The 18,983-nt window shown below is 44.7% G+C and overlaps 1 protein-coding gene across 1 annotated transcript in view; it reads left to right on the top strand.

Moving 5' to 3' along the window:
- Positions 1-1,519: 1,519 nt before the first annotated feature.
- insyn1 (inhibitory synaptic factor 1) overlaps positions 1,520-18,983 on the top strand; it is a gene marked incomplete at both ends in the record, with an annotated part of 36,148 nt that continues 18,684 nt past the window's right edge. The window contains one exon of the mRNA XM_079737213.1: positions 1,520-1,663. Coding sequence (XP_079593339.1) covers positions 1,520-1,663 — 144 coding nt within the window. The remainder of the gene's footprint in view (positions 1,664-18,983) is intronic.

Genomic DNA, 18,983 nt, shown 5'->3' with positions numbered 1-18,983 from the left:
CTGGTGATCTGGTGTTTCATCGCCACCATGGTTTGTTATAGAGACACACTCTCGCCAAAAGTTACATCGTTCCAAGTGAAAAGTTGGCGGATCCCGTCCTGTTGAAAGCGGATCCTGTCCTGCTGACAGCGGATCCCTGTCTGCCAAGAGTGGATCCCATCCCGCTGAGAGCAGATCCAGTCCAACTGGTAGCGGATCCCGTCCAACTGGGAGTGGATCCAGTCAGACTGGGAGCAGATCCAGTCCAACTGGGAGCGGATCCAGTCCAACTGAGAGCGGATCCAGTCCTATTGAGAGCCGATCAACTCCTGTGAGCAGATCCGGTCCTGCTGGGAGCGGATCCAGTCCAACTGGGAGCAGATCCCTTCCTGCTGAGAACGGATCCAGTCCTGCTGAGAGTGGATCCCGTCCTGCTGAGAGAAGACCCAGTCCAACTGGGAGCGGATCCCGTCCAACTGGGAACAGATCCAGTCCTGCTGAGACCGGATTCCCTCCTGTGAGCAGATCCAGTCCTGCTGGGAGCGGATCCAGTCCTAGCGGGCCGACTGAGAGAACCCTAGCCCTAGCAGACGTTTGTCTTTCTCCCAGAGGAGACGCACAGAATATTCAGTCATCATTTTCAAGGAAAATGGAAACGTTGGGCAGTTCAATTTGATTTGAGACGTTTCTACAGAATCTGGATTTCTCATTATTTGGCTTTTTCCTCAGGAGAGTGGTACGCTGGAAGGAGGAGTATTCTTTCATTTTCAGCCCCCCCCCCAACCCCCACAAGATAGCGTATTCTTCACCAAAGGTGCTCATGAGACGACAATGTTTCCCCCACCCAACAATGTAGAATGCGATCATTCTGCGCTTTAATAAACTGCGTGGAGCTCTATTTTTCTATCTCCTGGCCTGGATATCTTATCTCATGGTATGACGTTCCACTGGACCGAAGCTCCACTCTCTTTGCTTGTGTTTTAGTTTTTTTACACTAACCCCCACCGTTATGACTGTGTTCAACCAATCCCACAAAAAAAAGGACGATGACCAGGTATGGTGAGAGAAAGAGTACTTCCATCTAAAAATAGGCAAGAATCTTCAAAAGCACTTCCTGTGGGGCCGACCCAAACGCACACACTGACGCGAGATGAGTCGGCTCAACGTGACGATGATGTGAGAGCTTCGTCCGTCCTCAAGGCCGTCTGTCCGTCCGTGCGTTCCACTCTCTGGATTTAATCTTTGAACCTTCCCCCCCCCTTCCCATATGCTCCTCTCCTCTTCTTATATGGAAGCATCAAGCAGAGGCTATGGATGTCACAGCGTGAACCCGGGGAGGCAGAGCGGGCTAGGCAAGGTCTTTCGGCTGCCCGGGTGCTTTTTAAGATGTTGAGGCTTCCCAGTGCGCGAGGGGCCCCTGTTCGGATCATTTGCACCGAGGCTCCCTGTGGCCAAAGACATGGACCCCGAGACGGCTCCCCCATGCCCACCTCCTCCTCCTCACCCTGCTGGCCCCTGGCCCCACGTCACGCTGTGAAGGATGTCCCTCAGCAGAGCTCCGGCCCGGGACACCTATGAGAGCCCAAGCCCGCGAGAGCGCATCCGCAGCCACATGAAGATGGTGATCCAACAGCTGGACGGCATTCTCAAAGAGCTCAAGGATGTGGCCAAGGAACTCCGGGAGGTGAGCTTCATTAGCCGGCCAAGATCAGTGGCCTTTTTTGTTCCAGTGGGGGCTGGGGGGTTGGGGAAGGGGAGAGTGAGGGAGGCAAGGGGATTTAGGGTTTTGAAGTGCGTGCGCCTCCTCAAAAGAGGGCTGTGCCGAATTAAGTGAAAAATTCATCTCTGAGCCCTGGAAATAATCTTGATTAGGGCTGGGAATACATGAGATCCCCCTTTAAGATTCTCCGGGCTGTCATTCACTTGGTATCAAAGGGCTTCCTTATCGGCGAGTGTTGTCCATGTCTTCGGCGTCCTCTGAAAGGCTCAGTAGATAAAAGACCTTAATGAAGAGGTATTGAACAGCATGTGCAAAAAAAAGAGATGAAGTCAAGGCAGGAGGTGGGCTTCGCCAGGAAACAGGACGTAGCACTGCATTAGTTATATAACCATTTTGTTCACCTCTGCTGTAGTCCTACTGTATTTTTCTCAACTGCCATGGTAACACACGGAAGTGATTGGAGAGAATGTGTGTCTGTACACACTTCAGTGGAAGATCAACAAAGAAATATCATCTCGGTGTGTGTGTGTGTGTGTGGTGTGTGTGTGTGTGTGTGTGTGTGTGTGGTAGGGTTGCAGTTGCAAAAGCATCTGCCCACGAGAGAGTGTCCGGAACTGCATTTATATAATGGTTGACACAAACAGAGTACATCTGGTTCTGCACTCTGCCTTGTGCGTGAGCGTGTGTGTGTGTGTGTTTGTGCGTTTTCAGGTTCAAACAGTGCACCTCCTGCCTTGTAATAGTACTGAGCTCATCCTGCAGAGATCCACAGCAGAAGCGTAGAAAGACAGACTGATTAACACAACCCCCTCCCTTCTCTTCATGGCCCATCGCGATCACAGAGAATTTGTGGAGTGCTGTGGTTAAGAGTCGACACGGGCCCGCACGTGGTTCGCCAGCAGGTGTGTACGACACACGCGTGCACGTTCATAGGTGCGTAGCGCTGCGTATGCATGGAGGAAGAATGCGTGTGGAGTGTGTGTGTATGTGGGGAGGGAGGAGATGTTCAAGGATTAATCCTGTTTCCTGACTTGCTGTGGAAGGAAGGCTTTAAGCTGACTGTGTAGTGCCATAACTCACCCCACCACCACCACCGCTACCACCATCACCACCACCACAGCTCCCCACTCCCCCCCTGCCCACAACATGCCCAACCCTCCCATCTTCTACCATCACACAGCCCGCCCCTTCCCCAGTTCCCTGGCTGGCCAGGGCCGCTCCCCTCCATCCCTCCCTCCCTCCCTCCCTCCCTCCCTCCCTCCCTCCCTTCCTCCCCCCTCTCTCCCTCTCTCCATGCTGTACTCGCACGGGTAGGGAGGTCCAAGGGCAGAGCATCCAGCACTCCCCTTCAGTGGCAGGCTGGGGGAAGCTGACCCGCATGCTGCAGTGATTGATGGTTATATGCTGGCTGCAAGTAAAATAATGCTGGCTGGAGCTATTTATAAAACAAAAACACAGCCTGTAACTCTGCCAGCGCCAGCGTCTAACACAGTTCCTCTCCCAGACCCTATTAGTGTTCTCCAGCGAGCGGGGCCTAGGCACCGGATCCCCTTTTTATGCTTTCTCACCGGGAAGCACAAAAGTCCACGCAGTGAAAAATGGTAGGAATCAAAAGGAGCCGGCGGTGGCAGGCGGTGAGGTGGTGTCGATATCCTGTAATTAGCTGATCTGTGTGATTGTGGACTGTTCCAAGTCGAGATGCCGTAGCGGGGGGGGGGGGGGAGACTCACTGTTGTACGCCGTGATGCGTGACAGCCTAATGTTCCATAAAATCTCTTATTCTTGGCCACATTAATGGAACAGTGTAATAGATAACAACTGTCACATAAATACATGACAAATCGGCCGCACAGATGTAAAAATAACACATGGAAGGAGTCGCAATGGAACGGGAAGCGGGATGCGGTTGGTCCGGTTGCGCGTGGTGGTGGTGGTTTCTGTAGCGTGTGGCTGGTATTTTCTGGGGAATGGAGCACAGTAATCCATTGGAAGAGATTGGGAGGATTATTACCCATAAAGTCTCTGGGGAACTGGTCTTATTTCGGAGCGCAGCCTGTGGGGTTAAAGCACCACTTTCCAGCCGGGATGAAGGCTTGTGTGCCAGCCGATTCACCCTGACACGGGCCAATGTACGCCAAAGTCTCGATGCGGTGGTCACCGCAAAGCACTTTTTGTTTCATTGTTGTTTCAAAAGGGGTCATGTTCTTATTTTTCCAACAAAAATTAAGGACAACAAAAAAGCACCAAGCAGGGCCAACGGACCTACATTAGAGTCAGGCCTGGCTGTAAAGGAACAATGACTTGAATAGTCCTAATGTAAAACGGCTTGCTGACCAATGGAAGTGTCATGATCGCAACAACGCGTTTCCAGCAAAAACGTAGACAAAAAAATTCAGATAAAAAACTGAAATAATGCCTTTGACATGGTAATAATCAGCTTACAGAGTCGGCACATTCGGTCCATATTCCCATAGCCCATTTGTCAAACATTGTCAGCCATTTTGAGACTTCAGAAATAACATTACACAAATGCTAATTCCAATGAGTGCCAGGAGGAAGATCTCTCTGCGCTCTATCATCTGTCCACATCAAAAGAATAATACAACAAGATGTCACATAATTATAAACATCGAGTGACAGATGCCATTGAAGCTGTAAAAAAAAAAATGATCCAGTAGAAGTAAGGTTTATTGGTCCTCAATTCCCTGCTTCGGTGTCACAACTTAACAGTAATGGTTCAGGGTGTTCCATGACCTCCTTTGGCCAGCTTAATAGCCAGCTAAATAGCTAGCTAGTCTTTGGCAGGCTACCTTTATACACCCATCATATCAAGAGACTGAATTTCTGGAGTGTATGTGATTCTATTTAGTCTGTAATCATAACATGCCAATTTATTCGCAGTAGTACTTTCACCAAACCATTGCTTCAAAGCGAGCTCTGTGCAGACAGAGTTGAAGCATATACTGGGCAAAATATCTTTGAAGACACAATGACTAGGGATAAATTCACAGTAGTACAGATGCCAAGAACTGCGCAGCATTATTATATTACACTGTAGGAAAAATACTTAGTATTGCTTCTTTCAAACGTTAAGCTTAAATATTGAAACCGTTCTCTCATGATCCGCTGATTTTGTTGTTGTAGTTGTGTTAACAAGGCTTTAACCAACTCATGTTTACAGTTCATGTGTCGCATAGTCCACTCCTGAGTGACAAACATTTATTCCTGTCTTAAGTGGAGTTCTACCTATGTCTATGGTTTGTTACAAGCTGGGATCATGGATAAATGGATCATTTTTATCTAAGGCCTAGATTTCCAGTCAACATTTTCAGTGCTCTCAGGGGATCTTCAAATAATAACAATGACAATATCAATCTTGGCATTGCAATAATTGAGCTTGGGGGTTGTTGTTTTTTAAATACTTGTATTTATACTTTAAATACTTAAAAGAAAATGTATTACTGGATCATTATCTTCATCTTTTGGGGTATTCTCCTAGCCCATTGATGAGTTAAGAGGGGGTTTTACATCATCTAGGACGTCTATGATGATGGACATTGGGGCTCAATATTTGATTCCGAACCTTTCGGCTAGATATCAAACACCCTCACCACTTTATTCGTCCCCCTCATCTGATTATGTAGAGACTGATGAATTTAGGAAATTAATGATTCAATATTGTCTTAAAAGTTCCAGATGAGAATGAGGAATATTTTGGTGCACATCCGGTCAGTAAAATATTCAATGTTGATTGAAATAAGCAGGCTCATTTGTGTTGTTTGTGATGCCCTCTTGAACACACCATTACAGTTGGCAGTTAAACAATTTCTAATCATTTCAGAATCCTTAAGCTGTCTAAATTCTTCATCTGGCTGGCTGCTCAACAAAAAGAGGAACACGCTGAATAAGGTCTGCCACGTTACCCACATCTGTGGTACAAGGAATCACAAGGTTTTCACAAGGCCAGGGTTTCTTATTCAAGCTTCTCAAAACAACATAAATATAGCAGTTACTCATTATGGTGAGCTAGTTGCTTGAATCAAACATGACTCTCAGCGCAAAGCCAATGATTGAAAACACATTGAAAAGAGTATAGATTGTGTACATGGCTGTTGTGATGATTGTGTGATTGTGTACAAGATCTACACCCGTCATCCACGCATCATGAAACAGCTCCTCCTAATCACAGATAGAATCTTCTCTTCAATGTCAAATCCCAAATTTAAGCACACGCATGGTCTCTCGTGAAGACGGCGTATTTACGGAGGGATGAATCGGGCGGGATCTGGGGGGTTATGACTCAGATGGTTTGTACGCTGATAGTCTATCTGCTAGGCATTGAAGGCTGGCAGCCGAGGCAGCTGGGAAGGAAGTAATTCATTCTGGTATCATATCAACATGTGCCTCCGTGTTCCAGGAACCACGAACCAGGAGAAGGAACGCGGACGACACCACATCAAATACGGCCAAAACACCTGCTACTGATCACCGCACCGAGCACTTTGTGAAAGTATTTTAATAAACAACGACTAATAAAACAGCAAACGGGGAACAGATGGGGAAACACAGCAGACTCCCCCACCCTACCCCCAAACTCTGGTTATCGGGCAGATGCAAGAGTGGCCAATTGAAGGCAATAAATGAAGCGGAAAGGACAATGAAAAAGTAAAAAAAAAAAAATGAATGAAACTAGGGGGGATAGGGAAGCACATCTATGTGTGTGTATGTATATATATATATATATATATATATATATATATATATATATATATAGATAGATAGATAGATAGATAGATAGATACAGTATATATATGGAAGTCAAAGGGTACAGGGAGCCGTTATCCTCTCGAGTGTCGAGTCTTTATGAGGACTGATAACGGGAAGCACGTCGATGGTCGCAGAGCGTCGACGCTCACGGCTCACAGAGGGATGAGCGCACACACACGCACACGCACGCACACACACACACGCACATCCACCCCACACAAACACAGAAAGTCTACCGTCGCCAGCACGGACACAATTAAAGCTTGAAGCACAAAGAGCAATTATCAGTGGCAGGGAACAGTTTGTCCGCGACGCTGGCCTCTATCGCTCAAGTGTGCGACGGGCATGCGGCCGCTGTCTGCGCAATCTCTGCCTCATCCTAGTTGTTCTTTAGCACGGGGCACTCCGCTTCCTGGTCACGCTTAACTCCCTCGCCCCCGGACCACATCATAAGATACAGCGGAAGAGCAGCAGCAGATAAAACCGGGGAATCGTTCAAAGTGCTCTTTTTTTCACGAAGGATTAGAGAGCAAATCCCTTCTTCTTCTTCCATTGACTAGGCTGAATTTTTGGAAAGCCACAATGGGTGTACAAACGCACCGGGTAAGTGAAAGGGGAGAGAGAGAGAGGGTGCCCTTGAGATCCAAAATGGCATATCATACTCAAACTGAATAAAAAAAACAAACATTTAGACCAATGTGGAGAACGATCTACAAGGTGTTGGACCAGCGGAAGTAGGACCGGCTCTTCGTCTGCCTCTGGAACAAATGGTCCACTTTGGGTGGCATCAGCTTAGGCCACCAATGGATACAGGGAGGAATAATCTTTACTTAAAGTTGCAGCTATTCACAGTCCTCCCAGCAGCTGCGGTTGAGGAAATAGGCTGATTTGGTTTCTATTCACCACCGAATACCAACTCCGATCCCATTAACCCGGTCTTCAATTCAAGGCATTTGTGCCGAAAGTGATGTCTGGATGTCTGTTATGGAAAACCGCAATGTAAATGATTTGATTAGAAACGCTCTCTCATAGTGCACTTTGATTTCTGAGGCGTGCTTGACTGTGGTATTGTTGGACTTTTGTGGGCCCCTGATAAGCTATCGAAAAGCCAGCCGTGCGACGACCGAGCAAGTGAGTGCGTCTTCGGATCTGTTCAGAAACCGGTCAGGTCTGGAGTGAGAACACACGTCTTAACACCGCCAAATACGGTCGTACCCCCGCTTTGTTTTCATGTGAGATGTGGACCATTGAAGTTCACATCTCAAGTCAAAAGCATTTCCCTAAATATTTGAATATGGAAAATACATTATTGAATTGCGTGCATGTTTTAAATGCCCATTGGTGAAGTTTTGTTTTAGGGTACATGTTTTTGCACCGTAACCATGTGAACTGAGAAATTCCCCAAAATAATCGGCAAATGCTAAGTGGCTACGCCGGATGCACCAAATATAGCACAATCCAATTATTAAACGCAATTTAATTTTTTTACTATGAATTAATCGCCATCACAGAAGCTCGGTGGGTGGCTGGGATGCCTTCTGTTTTTTTTTCGTTTTTTTCAGTCGAGTGCTCCCAATCAGAAATAACAATCACTTACAGAGCTGTGACAGAATGGACCATTTCCCAGAAAGCAACCATTTTCACTTGGCTGTCAGTTATCGAACGTTGCCTGCCCAGTCTGCCACAGCCCACTGGTCGCCCCTAGCGATGCCGCCATCGCCAGCGGACCACTTGGAAACCCATTGAGGTCAGATTAAGGGCGGGGTTTGGCCCAGGCTCAACCCTGTAAACACTTCGGAACAGCTTTACCTTCACGTGACCACGGCTCTTAGCGGTTAGCCTTGCACAAAGATACTCGTAGGGCATGATTAGACACAATATCAGACACACCTCACCCAATAGGTGCCAGTGCGTTATAATCACAATTATAAAGAACTGACAAGTGCCCCCTTGCTGCGTCTGCCAATGTATTCCTCCTTCGGGCTGACGTTTTGTGCGCCGAAAAGAAATCCCTTAATTAAACTCGCTGATGTACCCCTAACGGTGTTTGCACACTCGCACACAGAAACGAAAGTCCCCAGCTCCTAGGGACAAATGTATTCCTTTGCAAGTTCAACACCACCACGTCAGATCTGCACCTGAGTGGTTGCCTTAAACTCAGCAGAATATACATGCTGTCCACTCGAAAAACTGAATCACACTTTCATTATTCCTGGCAGTGGAAAGGCTGATATGTTTTATTTTTTCCACTTGGTGTAATTATGCCACGGCAGTAGTAAAGTGGGAAAGCAGTTGTATTAGTTTTCCAACCGATATGATAGAAACATTTCTGATCTGCCGTGTTCTCTTCTGGACATTCTGTTCAAAATCTAAAATACATGAAATAATTAATTAGTTGAGGAGACAATATTTTACGGGCAATTTGATTTGGCCGTCTATAATCCTACCAGTGCACTTGGAAGAGTCCTGAGTAGGGAGAGAAGGAGAGGAGGGAGGGGAGGTATTATAAAGAGGTAAAGACAACCCCCCCCCCCCCCCCCCCCCCCCCCCAATCACCAACGTCTAACCTTGAGCATGGAGGCAGGAAGAAAAGCCCACCAGGAAAAGCATTCCCCAGAGTCTCTTTTACCCGGCTCTACGGCTTATTTAGGGAGCGGGCGCGGCGTATTGACTGGCCCATCATGCCTGGAAAACCCACTGGATTATCCGGCCCTCCAAACGTCTGCCTCCCAGCACCATCACACTCAGAACACGATTTAATGAGGACATTTGGACCGAACCAGGCCGAAGGAGTCGGCAAATTGGGTTTCCCTCACTGATTTTCCTTTTGTTATTGGTTATTATTATATGAGCTCATTAACGATCATATTAGGTGGTTTAAAAACAAGACTAAATGTGTGCCACTACTTTTTACACACACTTTTGGGAGGGTGAAAAGCAGACAAAGACATTGTCAGGCGAATTCTCAAACGGTGAATTCTTAAAGTTTTTCAAAAGAAAATGATTGGCAAGAGTTATGCCAAATCTTTTTGGGGAAATGGCAAAAAAGAAAGGACACGGTGAAATAGACGTTGAGAGGAAGAGTGGAGCGGTGGAGGGAAGATGGAGCTAATGGTTCCTCCCGCTGCACACCGCACTGACAGACTGGGCGGAACACTTTAGATCAATTGTTGAAATAGGGCTTGTGGGCGTGTTTAGGATTGTTTGGGTCTATCTGTGCGCTGTGAATAAAACCAGTATGTTGAAGCTAATGGTGTGAGAAATGGCATTCATCTAAGCACACGGTACCCCCCAGAATACAGCTACATCACATTACCGTGTGGGAGCATACGGCACACAGTAGTCAACAGTAGCAAACGCTTGGCAAGTAGGTGTTTCAAATGAGTGTGCAAACGGTAAACGCTGCCATCCAAATGAATGGGCCAATCCCACATCAGGCTTTGATTTGTCCTTACCCATTCATTGCCTTTGTTCTAAAGATTGGTTTTATTTGGAAGGATGAAGTGCTGTCAAATTTCTATTTTCTTACGATGCCTTTTTAATCCTTGAAATTTCTGAAGGTAACCTTGTGAAATATTCGTGGTTTAACAGTCTTGTGCTCCGGAATTTGTGGTCCTTTTTTCAATGCCTTTGGCTGGCTTTAGCTGCGGGTCTTGACTAGATATGCAGCATCACCATTGTTTTGTTAATCACCATTTTTGTAAATAAGACATCATAACCCCCCATGTAGTCTCGCCCATGGTCCGTTATGACATTAAACAAAGTCAGTGTCCCATTGAGTTGGTTGGCCGAAATCATTACATTTAACTGTTTCCGGAAAAACATTTGTGCTTAGCAATCGTAATGTATTCTGATCCCAGAAGGGCGCTGTAGCTTTTGAAATCAATGACATAACTAATGCCAACTAGGTCCATTTACAATTGAAATGTAAATAAGGACTCTACGTTATGGTAGCCATAGGATACCATGATATAATTTACTACTCCATGTCTAAACTCGCTCTTGAACAAAACCTGCAATGCCTAAACGGAGCCCAATGAACACCCATCATGCTATAAAACTTAAATTCCCAAACTCTCCGTCGTCAGTTAAAGTTCAAAGGCTCTCTGATCCAACCAACAAGGAGAGATTTTTTTCAGACAAGGAGGAATTTGATTGTGAGTCCGTTTCAAGTGGATGACATTATTCTGCACTTATTATATCATAGCACACTGATAAGACAGCAGTAATGCGATCAGAGTAGCCAGATCAGATTTATAAAGGAAACCATACATTTGAGGAAGCGGCCAACACAGTTCTACAAAGACAAGAAGTCTTCACGTTTGCTTCTTGGCTTGTATCTTATCCAGACATTCCACGTCTGTCCGTCTCTCTTGTCGCTCTCCCTGCGTTCTCCTGAAATGTCAGTTCATAGTCGGTCACCTGGCTTAGCATGGATGGCTGCCACATCTGTCATTGTCAAACTCGTGGCCGTGCACTCTGCAGCGCAGGGCAGGCTAAGTTGAGAGAGGCTCGCGTGAGGGGACAGGGTAATTATTCAGACACGCACTTAAGAGCAGACAGCGACCCAAACATGTCAACAAACTGTTGGGATGATTAATATTTTTTGTCACCTGTGCAGTCACCTGTGTGGCTGCCTGTTTGCACCCACATACGGCAGAGTGTAATATGGTGATGACGCCCAGGCAAATAGAGGGCACTGAGTAAAGACTCGAAAGACTCGAAAAACTCTGTGCATTTTGTTGGACTTGTGATTGGCATTTTGTAATGGTAATTGTAATGGATTTTATACGCATGATTTACCAATCCCAAAAGCTGGCAGGTGCTCCAGAACTGCAGACAGTACTTCCCAGATGATTGGGCGTCATAATTAGCATCCATGATGACGTTTGGATGATGCATCGTATGCTGTCGATAATATGCCACATTTTTTTCAATTATTGATAATAATAATAATAATAATAATAATAATAATAATACATTGTATTTGTATAGCGCTTTTCTCGCACTCAAAGCGCTTCACAGAGGAAAACAAACAACAAATAAGTAAACAAAAAGAAAGGCATAGTTGATCTCATGGACACGTGGAATTCTTCGGTTTAACAGAGTTATTTCCATCTATCAAAACTCAATGCAAACAAATGTCTAAATTAGTTAATAATTTATTCTGCAAGACAAGGTCATGAGGTTGCTTCATGGAATAGCATTGTGTGAAAAAAAAAGAAAAACACTTTTGCGGAATTAAATGTTCACTCTGAACCATGCACAGCGCACTCACAGGCAAAGCACACACACACACACACACACACACACCGACTCACACAGCTGGCCTGAGAGTGAGTGGTAAGGAAGAGAAGGAGAAGGTTGATGACTGAGGAGAAAGTCATCCCCAGCGCTGTCCTCAGTTCAACCGTGTGACTCACTGTGTGGCAGCTTACAGCGAGCGAGCACAGATTATTCAGTGGAAATGAGATTGTTGATGGAGATACCACAGAAAGAGAGAGAGCAGAAGCCATTGAAGGCTGTTTAAGGTTGAAAGGGGTAAAGGAATGAGTTACCGTGAGTCACTTCTTAGCCATTTCCATCAAGTGTGTAGGAAGGCTTTATGAGTCGCTGAAATTACCACTATAGGTTTCGAACATATGGTCAATCCCCCCTATGAGTCAAGGCCACTTTGTATTGAATTTCTAACAAATATAAATATGTAAAATAAATATGACTGCATCATGACATCACTGCCGATTCACAACGGATGAAATACAGATCACAAAATTGTCAGAAGGATGGATTTCAATTCTGACCATGGGTTAGCTATAAGAGATGGTTCAAGTGATCTTGATGCCAAAATGATTTGATGCTATACCTGCATTATTATCTCGATACAGATACTTGACTATTCCAAAGTAAAAACCTTCAATATCAGGATGATGTTGTGAGCAATTTTGTGTTCAGTCTACTTTAGTGCAGTTCTGTAACATGCAGGAGAAAAATCCAGGGTTTGAGCTTTATCACCATGAAGTGTCAGTGCACATTCAGGATCAAGGGCCCTATAAAATATCTGGTGTTTTGCAGTGAAATGTGTCTTAAAAGTAATATTCAGACGATGAGAATATCAAGGGTTTTTTCATCAAACATGTCTACAATTTTTAATTTTAGGAGACTTTTGCAAATAATTAGTTAGTAGTTTGACAGCGAGGACTACTTTGAATTGTGGCAAGCAACAACCGTAATCATATTGCTGATTTGTGAGTGATTTATTTTAGATATCGATGTTGGATGATTTAATGAAATTATAGGCAGGGTATATCACTATGGCACGTGTGCTCAGTTTAAAGAGTAACACGCAACCATGCCTCCTGTTCTCCCCTGAAAGCTAGCGTGCATATGAGAGAAAAATACAATTGGCACGCCCACTTTGTCTATAGGGAGTGGAAACAGAGCGATGAACAGTCTTACACACAAACACACACACACACACACACACCTGCTGTCGCACCTTGACAGAACTCACAGGAAATATACGGCTAAAACACAGCCTAAAACACTGTCATTGATAAGTACCGGCGCATATGAAAAGGGGTAAAGGACCATTTTTAATGGCAGGGTATTGCAACATTTTTCAAGCTGCAGGTTACTGCGAAACGTTGCTAGTGGTTTACTGTGCAACACTAGGTCGAACGAGGACAGGAAAGGAGAGGTGTTGGAGCGGAGCAACCATCGGTGACCTCAATTTTGTCTATCAAGGCCACAGCCAGAATTATAACTCTCAGAATCAGCTGTTCGCTTTGGCATAGAGGGCATGCTTGATGGAGAGGTTTGTCCACCGTAAGGATTTTCTGAGGCAGGCAAGGGTAAACACAGACGGTTCTTCCGTGGCGTGTTTGGATGTGGACCCTCTAGTCAGCGCAAAACAATAAGGATAAAGAGTGGGGCGCCTGGGGGCAACCTATTTCTGCAACAGCCTAAATATAAATATTCACATAAGTCCATGTTAGGCAACCTTACAAATATAGGTGAGGCAAGCAATCAGAAAATACATTGCGGGGAAGATGGATTGGAGAAGGAGGGAGAGGTTATAATGATAGATAGAAGGCGGTGGGTGGGGGGGGGGGGGGTGACTGAATTGAGAGAAAGGGCTTATCTCATTGGCTGCAGATGGCAGTGTTTTCCCTGCATGCCCTGGCGTGGAGTGTTTTGCTCGTGTGGGTGCATGAACCCCAGAGGGGCACCGGTGCAGCCTGTCATTCCATGATTGGGAATCATAAGAAAATGATAATACCATGCAAAGATGGGTCGATCTATTTAGCATCTGTCCTGACTGAATGAGCACTGAGAAGACTAGAATACCAACCAACCACAAATTGAGCCACAGGCCCTCATAATTTCTCTTTTGTTCGATTGTTTTTTTTTATATTGCTTATGATACATACACTATATATGTATCATAAGCAATATCATTTATTACGCACAAAAATAGCCTAGTTAGTCTACATTCAGCCCAAGACGTCCGCTGTGACCTAAATAGATGCTAATTGGGTGGTGAGAGTCTAATTTTACCTTGGCATCAATAGCGATAGTGCACTCTAGTCATAACAGCCCTGTCCGTGAACAGGAGTTGGGATGCTACAGTCCACAGACACTGTCTGTGTAAACACAAAAGCTGTCATGGAAATCCCTGCTTTAATTACGCCCAGAAACCGATACTCATCTCAAAGGGCTTTTAATGGCTCATACTCTCTTACCTGTTCACAGTAACTGTCCAACCTAGTAAACAAAACAAAAGGGCTTGTAGCTTAAAATCACCTTGACATATCTGTAATCAATGCTGATCTTTAGGGATTTCAACATTGCAATAAATAAAATCTCATGTTATAACTGACATACTCCAAAAATGAGAAATGCTGGCCAGGCCGTACGTCTCTCTCTTTGTTGACAATAATTATACTATCGACACTCACAAAAGCCCTCCCGCTTACGCCAGCCCAGCAACGCTAGTTCATGACATACAGTTGTACAGCCACAAGACTAGATTAGTTCATCCTCAATCTCAATCTTATACATTGTGACTTCAAGGCTGCTTTTAACATTCTATTTTGTCAATAATGTGGTTAGTCGAGGTGTCGGTGTCACACTAGAGCAGTGGAATGAGAAGTGACAGACGTGATGTGTGCGGGTTCGAACACCCGCAGTGCTGTACTCAAGCAGATAGCTTGATCTTTAGCCCTTTGCGTAGCCGTGAATGGGAGTCTCATAGAGAGCGACACCCCCACCCAGCCACCCACCCACTCCCTGTAATTGATGCCAGTGGCAAAGTGGAGGGACATTAATCTAGACTTTTGTTATTTGACACCTGCATTTGAAATGTTATTGGCACTCCTGGGGAGAGAGGATCTGCAGCGGGACGGAGGGTCTGAGCAGATGCAACACCATCCAGACACCTGGAGGCAGGGGTCCTTGCGCACCCCCCTAGCCTCTAGCCTCTGATACAAGGGGCAGAACTTTGAACAGATGTTGGAAATAAAATAATTCCAAAAGTGGTCTGGGGCGAAAGTGAACCTTACCTTGTGATGTGAGAGCTGTTCCCGACTGATGACTGACAGATTGATGAGGGGTTGGACCATATCCTCTTCATCGTGAATAAGGAGAATATAAGGCCCACCACCAAACGTTGGGACCACCTGGGTTGAGGAGTAGAAAGAAATAATCAATTATTTTAAACCATATGCTGAATTTGAATCTGAACATCGCTGTTTGTGGTAAGGCAATTAGAGAGAGAAACTTGCACTGAGTGAATACGAACATGGCACGCTGCTGTTCTGGGAGCAATGCCTGATTCCTACAATTTAAGAGTGTAAAGTTATATGTAAAAGTGTAAAGTGATATGTAAGAGTGTAAAGCGATATTTAAGAGTGTAAAGTAATATGTTAGACGGTAAAGTGATATGAGAGGGTAAAGAGGTATGTAAGATTGTTCCGTGATATGAGAGTGTATAGTGATATGTATGAGTATATAGTGGTATGCATGAGTGTAAAGTGATATGCGTTAGTGTAAAGTGATATGTGAGAGTGTAACGTGATATGAGTGTAAATGTATGTGTAAGAGTACAACATGATATGTAAGTGTTTAGTAGGGATGGGCAAAACGATTATTTTCCGGGAATCAGTTCTTTCAGTTCCGTTCACTATCACGATTTGTTCGTTTGATTCGTTCGTTAAGTCAGATGGTCTGTTACGTCATTTGCCAGGGAATCGGAAATTATGGAATAAATGTTAATCAACATGCATGTAGCCTACTACTTTCAAATTTTCTGGCGAAATTACCCAGGTTAAGTGTAAATAATAAGCATATATATAAAGCACATACGTGCCTTTTTTTTCATAAATATCCTTAATACATAATGGGGTAAGCATTGAATGGCGTCTTCCAAGTAGCGCTAATAAGCAGTGAAGCACGTTAGCAACTAGACCAAACGAGACTCGTAATGGTAGGTAAAAACAATACTTTATTAAAGCATGCAATTGTGATGTAGAACAAAATAAAAAGAAAACATAAAGTGCTTGCATGATATTGAAGCCTACAGCGATCATTAGTTAACTTATGTGGTGTTGCCTTATCATTTGTTTACCCATGGGCCATGGCAACGCGATTGCTACCTGCTCTCATTGGCTGGTCTCGTCATTCACCTTCAGGATTCGTTCGTTCACGACCGACCCATCACTAGTGTTTAGTGATATGTGAAAATGTAAATTTGAATAGAAGACTGCAACATGATATGATATGTATGAGGGTAAAGTGATATGAATGAGGGCAAAGGTCAAAGTATGAGTGTAAACAGTGATGCATTAGTTTAAACCAAGAGAGCAAAGGCCTGTACAAAATGTCCAGGTTCCAAACCATCATCAAAGGTTTTTTAAGCATGCAGAAATTGATTAATTGCTTGGACATAATGTTTATTGCTGAGCCCTTTTGATTACTGGTATATTTCTTAATAGAATCAAATATTTCCCATGGTTAGTGAAGCAGATAATAAATTGTGGGTTTTGTCTTCTAAATATCTTTCCACGGTTTATAACAAGGATTAGGAATTAGAAAGCGTTATCAGTAGTGAACATCCATTGAACGCTTCTTTCCAAACACACCATTCTAATAAGAAAAATATGTTTTTGGTATTTGTTTTACTTTTGTACACGCCTTTTACGGGGATAACATTTACACAAACGGCAAAGCTTATTCTGCCTGATTCATTAATACATGTGAACACAAATGTTTAAAAAAGGGACAATAATGAAAGGCTTGCCACAGGCGTTAAATCTTTAACGGGGCATTAAGCCATTAAGGAAAGAATAGCATTAGAGAAGAGAAAAAAATACATGGCTGACACTCATAACCACATCATCAACCAGAGCTCTCACCGCCTCCCACACACACACACACCCCCCCGTGAGCTCATCGCAGTAGCAGTCACCACAAGTGCTTCACGCTTGGAGGATTACGGCCAAACTGTTTGACTTCTCCTTGGTGACGAACACTCTGGATACGAACACAGAGGAGGGATCTCAAACCCTGGCGCAGCACTTCCATTTAGAAATAACAAGTCGTCTGATGAACGGCGTGGTACGAAGCTGCCATGGAATAATCCTCACGCATGCTCCGCCGCTTTAAACCACGGAGACTCTTTTCCCTTTTCTCCGGCGGTGAATTATGCCCAAGAGAACCTGCTGTAAAATCTTCCTGACAGCCCATAGCTGTATATTCACCCGTTTCTTTTTATCTGGTATTGCTTATAGTTTTTAGAGTTAATGATTTGCAATGAGAGAGAGAAAAAGGGCTATTAAACTCTCTTAATTTAACACACACTCCGTCTTCTGTCCTTGTGTAATACTGCTTTTTGTGTGGCTCCTGCACCCCCCATAAGGTTTCTGTTTCAATAGACGTTCATTTCTTCGGGGCAGAGTAGCTAATATTCTGGGAGCGGTACATGGTTTCCGGAGGCACTTGAATTGAATTTGAACGAGGCTGAATCCAGTGAATGTGGAAGGAGCAGCTTTTATGGCTTCAGGATGTTTGACAACTTGGTCACAGTGACAGGGCCAGTAGAGTGACCCGAGCTGCTGTTTCCAGGTCACCAAGGGTCAAAGGAGTTCCGGCCAAGGCACTGACACCCAACCTCTATCGAACTTATCAAAAGTCATCTTGTCAAAGTCTGTGCATCGTATTTCTAGGGGTATGGAGTTTTCTGCCAGCCAAAAGGTATTGGGTTTGATCCCCAAAGGCAGGAGCTAACCTTTTAACATCCTACAGCAAGAGCCTAACCTGTGACCTGTATTGGCATTCACTGGAATCCTCTTTGGACGAAAGCATCCGCTAAATTACTAAATAGGTCATTAATGCAACGTCACATTAGGCATCCATGGTGACCTAAAGCTATTCCCATGCACATGACTTTTGCACATTTGAAATGTACATTGTTACATCTGCATATTGAAGACGGTTCTTCCTTATGTCATGGACAAATTAATAAGGTCAGATCACGGCTCCGATTGGCTGGTCGTTCCTAACAGCCCAGCAGCAGCAGTGGCTAAAGCTGTACCACCGAGTATGTGTTGGCAGCCTCAGCAACACAGGTCATAAGAAGGGCCCAATCAGGACTCGGGGTGCAAGCCTTATCGCCCTAAAACAAAAACAGAAGCTTGAAAGCCCAGCAAGCGGATGCAGCACATGTCCGGTCGGCCCCCCTTCAAATTCATGGGAGGTGCTGCTGCTACTGCTGAGCCCTGAGCATGTTTTTCTTACTGGATACGTCGTCTATATATAGAGCGTCTTCCTACTCAAACAGAATAGCGTCAGGCCGGCACAAAGTTGAATGCATACGGTTGCATGCAGTCGCTGGTGGCTCATCACTGCTGCTACGTTACCAGCTTGAGGCACGCATCAACTTGAGCATTTTATTGTCCGCAACGTTTCTCCTTTTGATGAGGGACAATATGGGTTATTCATTTTGTCATTTAATAGAATGTTTTATGCTGAATATATCGAGTTTAAGTGCATGATCAACTGTTTGTTGAAATATATGAGGGTACATCCATTGTGGTTGTAAACTGAAGGACAGGCTTCTAAAACCTTAGGTTGGACTGGGTTGAAGGATATCGATGGAACATCGTGATGATTTCAATAATGCAAACATTCTCTCTACGTCTATACTTCGCCCTCGCTCTCTCTCTCGTACTGAATGAGTCAACTTGTAACCCTGTTACACCACGTGAGGGTTCAGTGAGGGGCCGTGTTGAAGCATGCCATTTCATATTCTTCCAGGTGAGATGCATCCCCTGATCTTTCGCTGAGGGGAGTAAAGGGCTGAGCATACCGAAATGGAGTGGTGACAAAAGGAAGTGTGAACGTATAACATCAAGCGACATACATTAGCAAAGATCATAGTGGTTCATCCATCGGATCTCTCTTGGTTTTGATTCTGCCTTTTATGGTTCAGTTCTCTCCCCACAGTTTATCCCTGAATTCC

Source organism: Pollachius pollachius (assembly GCF_949987615.1).
Source record: "Pollachius pollachius genome assembly, chromosome: 5".
Lineage (NCBI taxonomy): Eukaryota > Metazoa > Chordata > Actinopteri > Gadiformes > Gadidae > Pollachius > Pollachius pollachius.
Note: the sequence above shows the minus strand (reverse complement) of the source record. Positions and strands in the feature narration are given on the sequence as shown.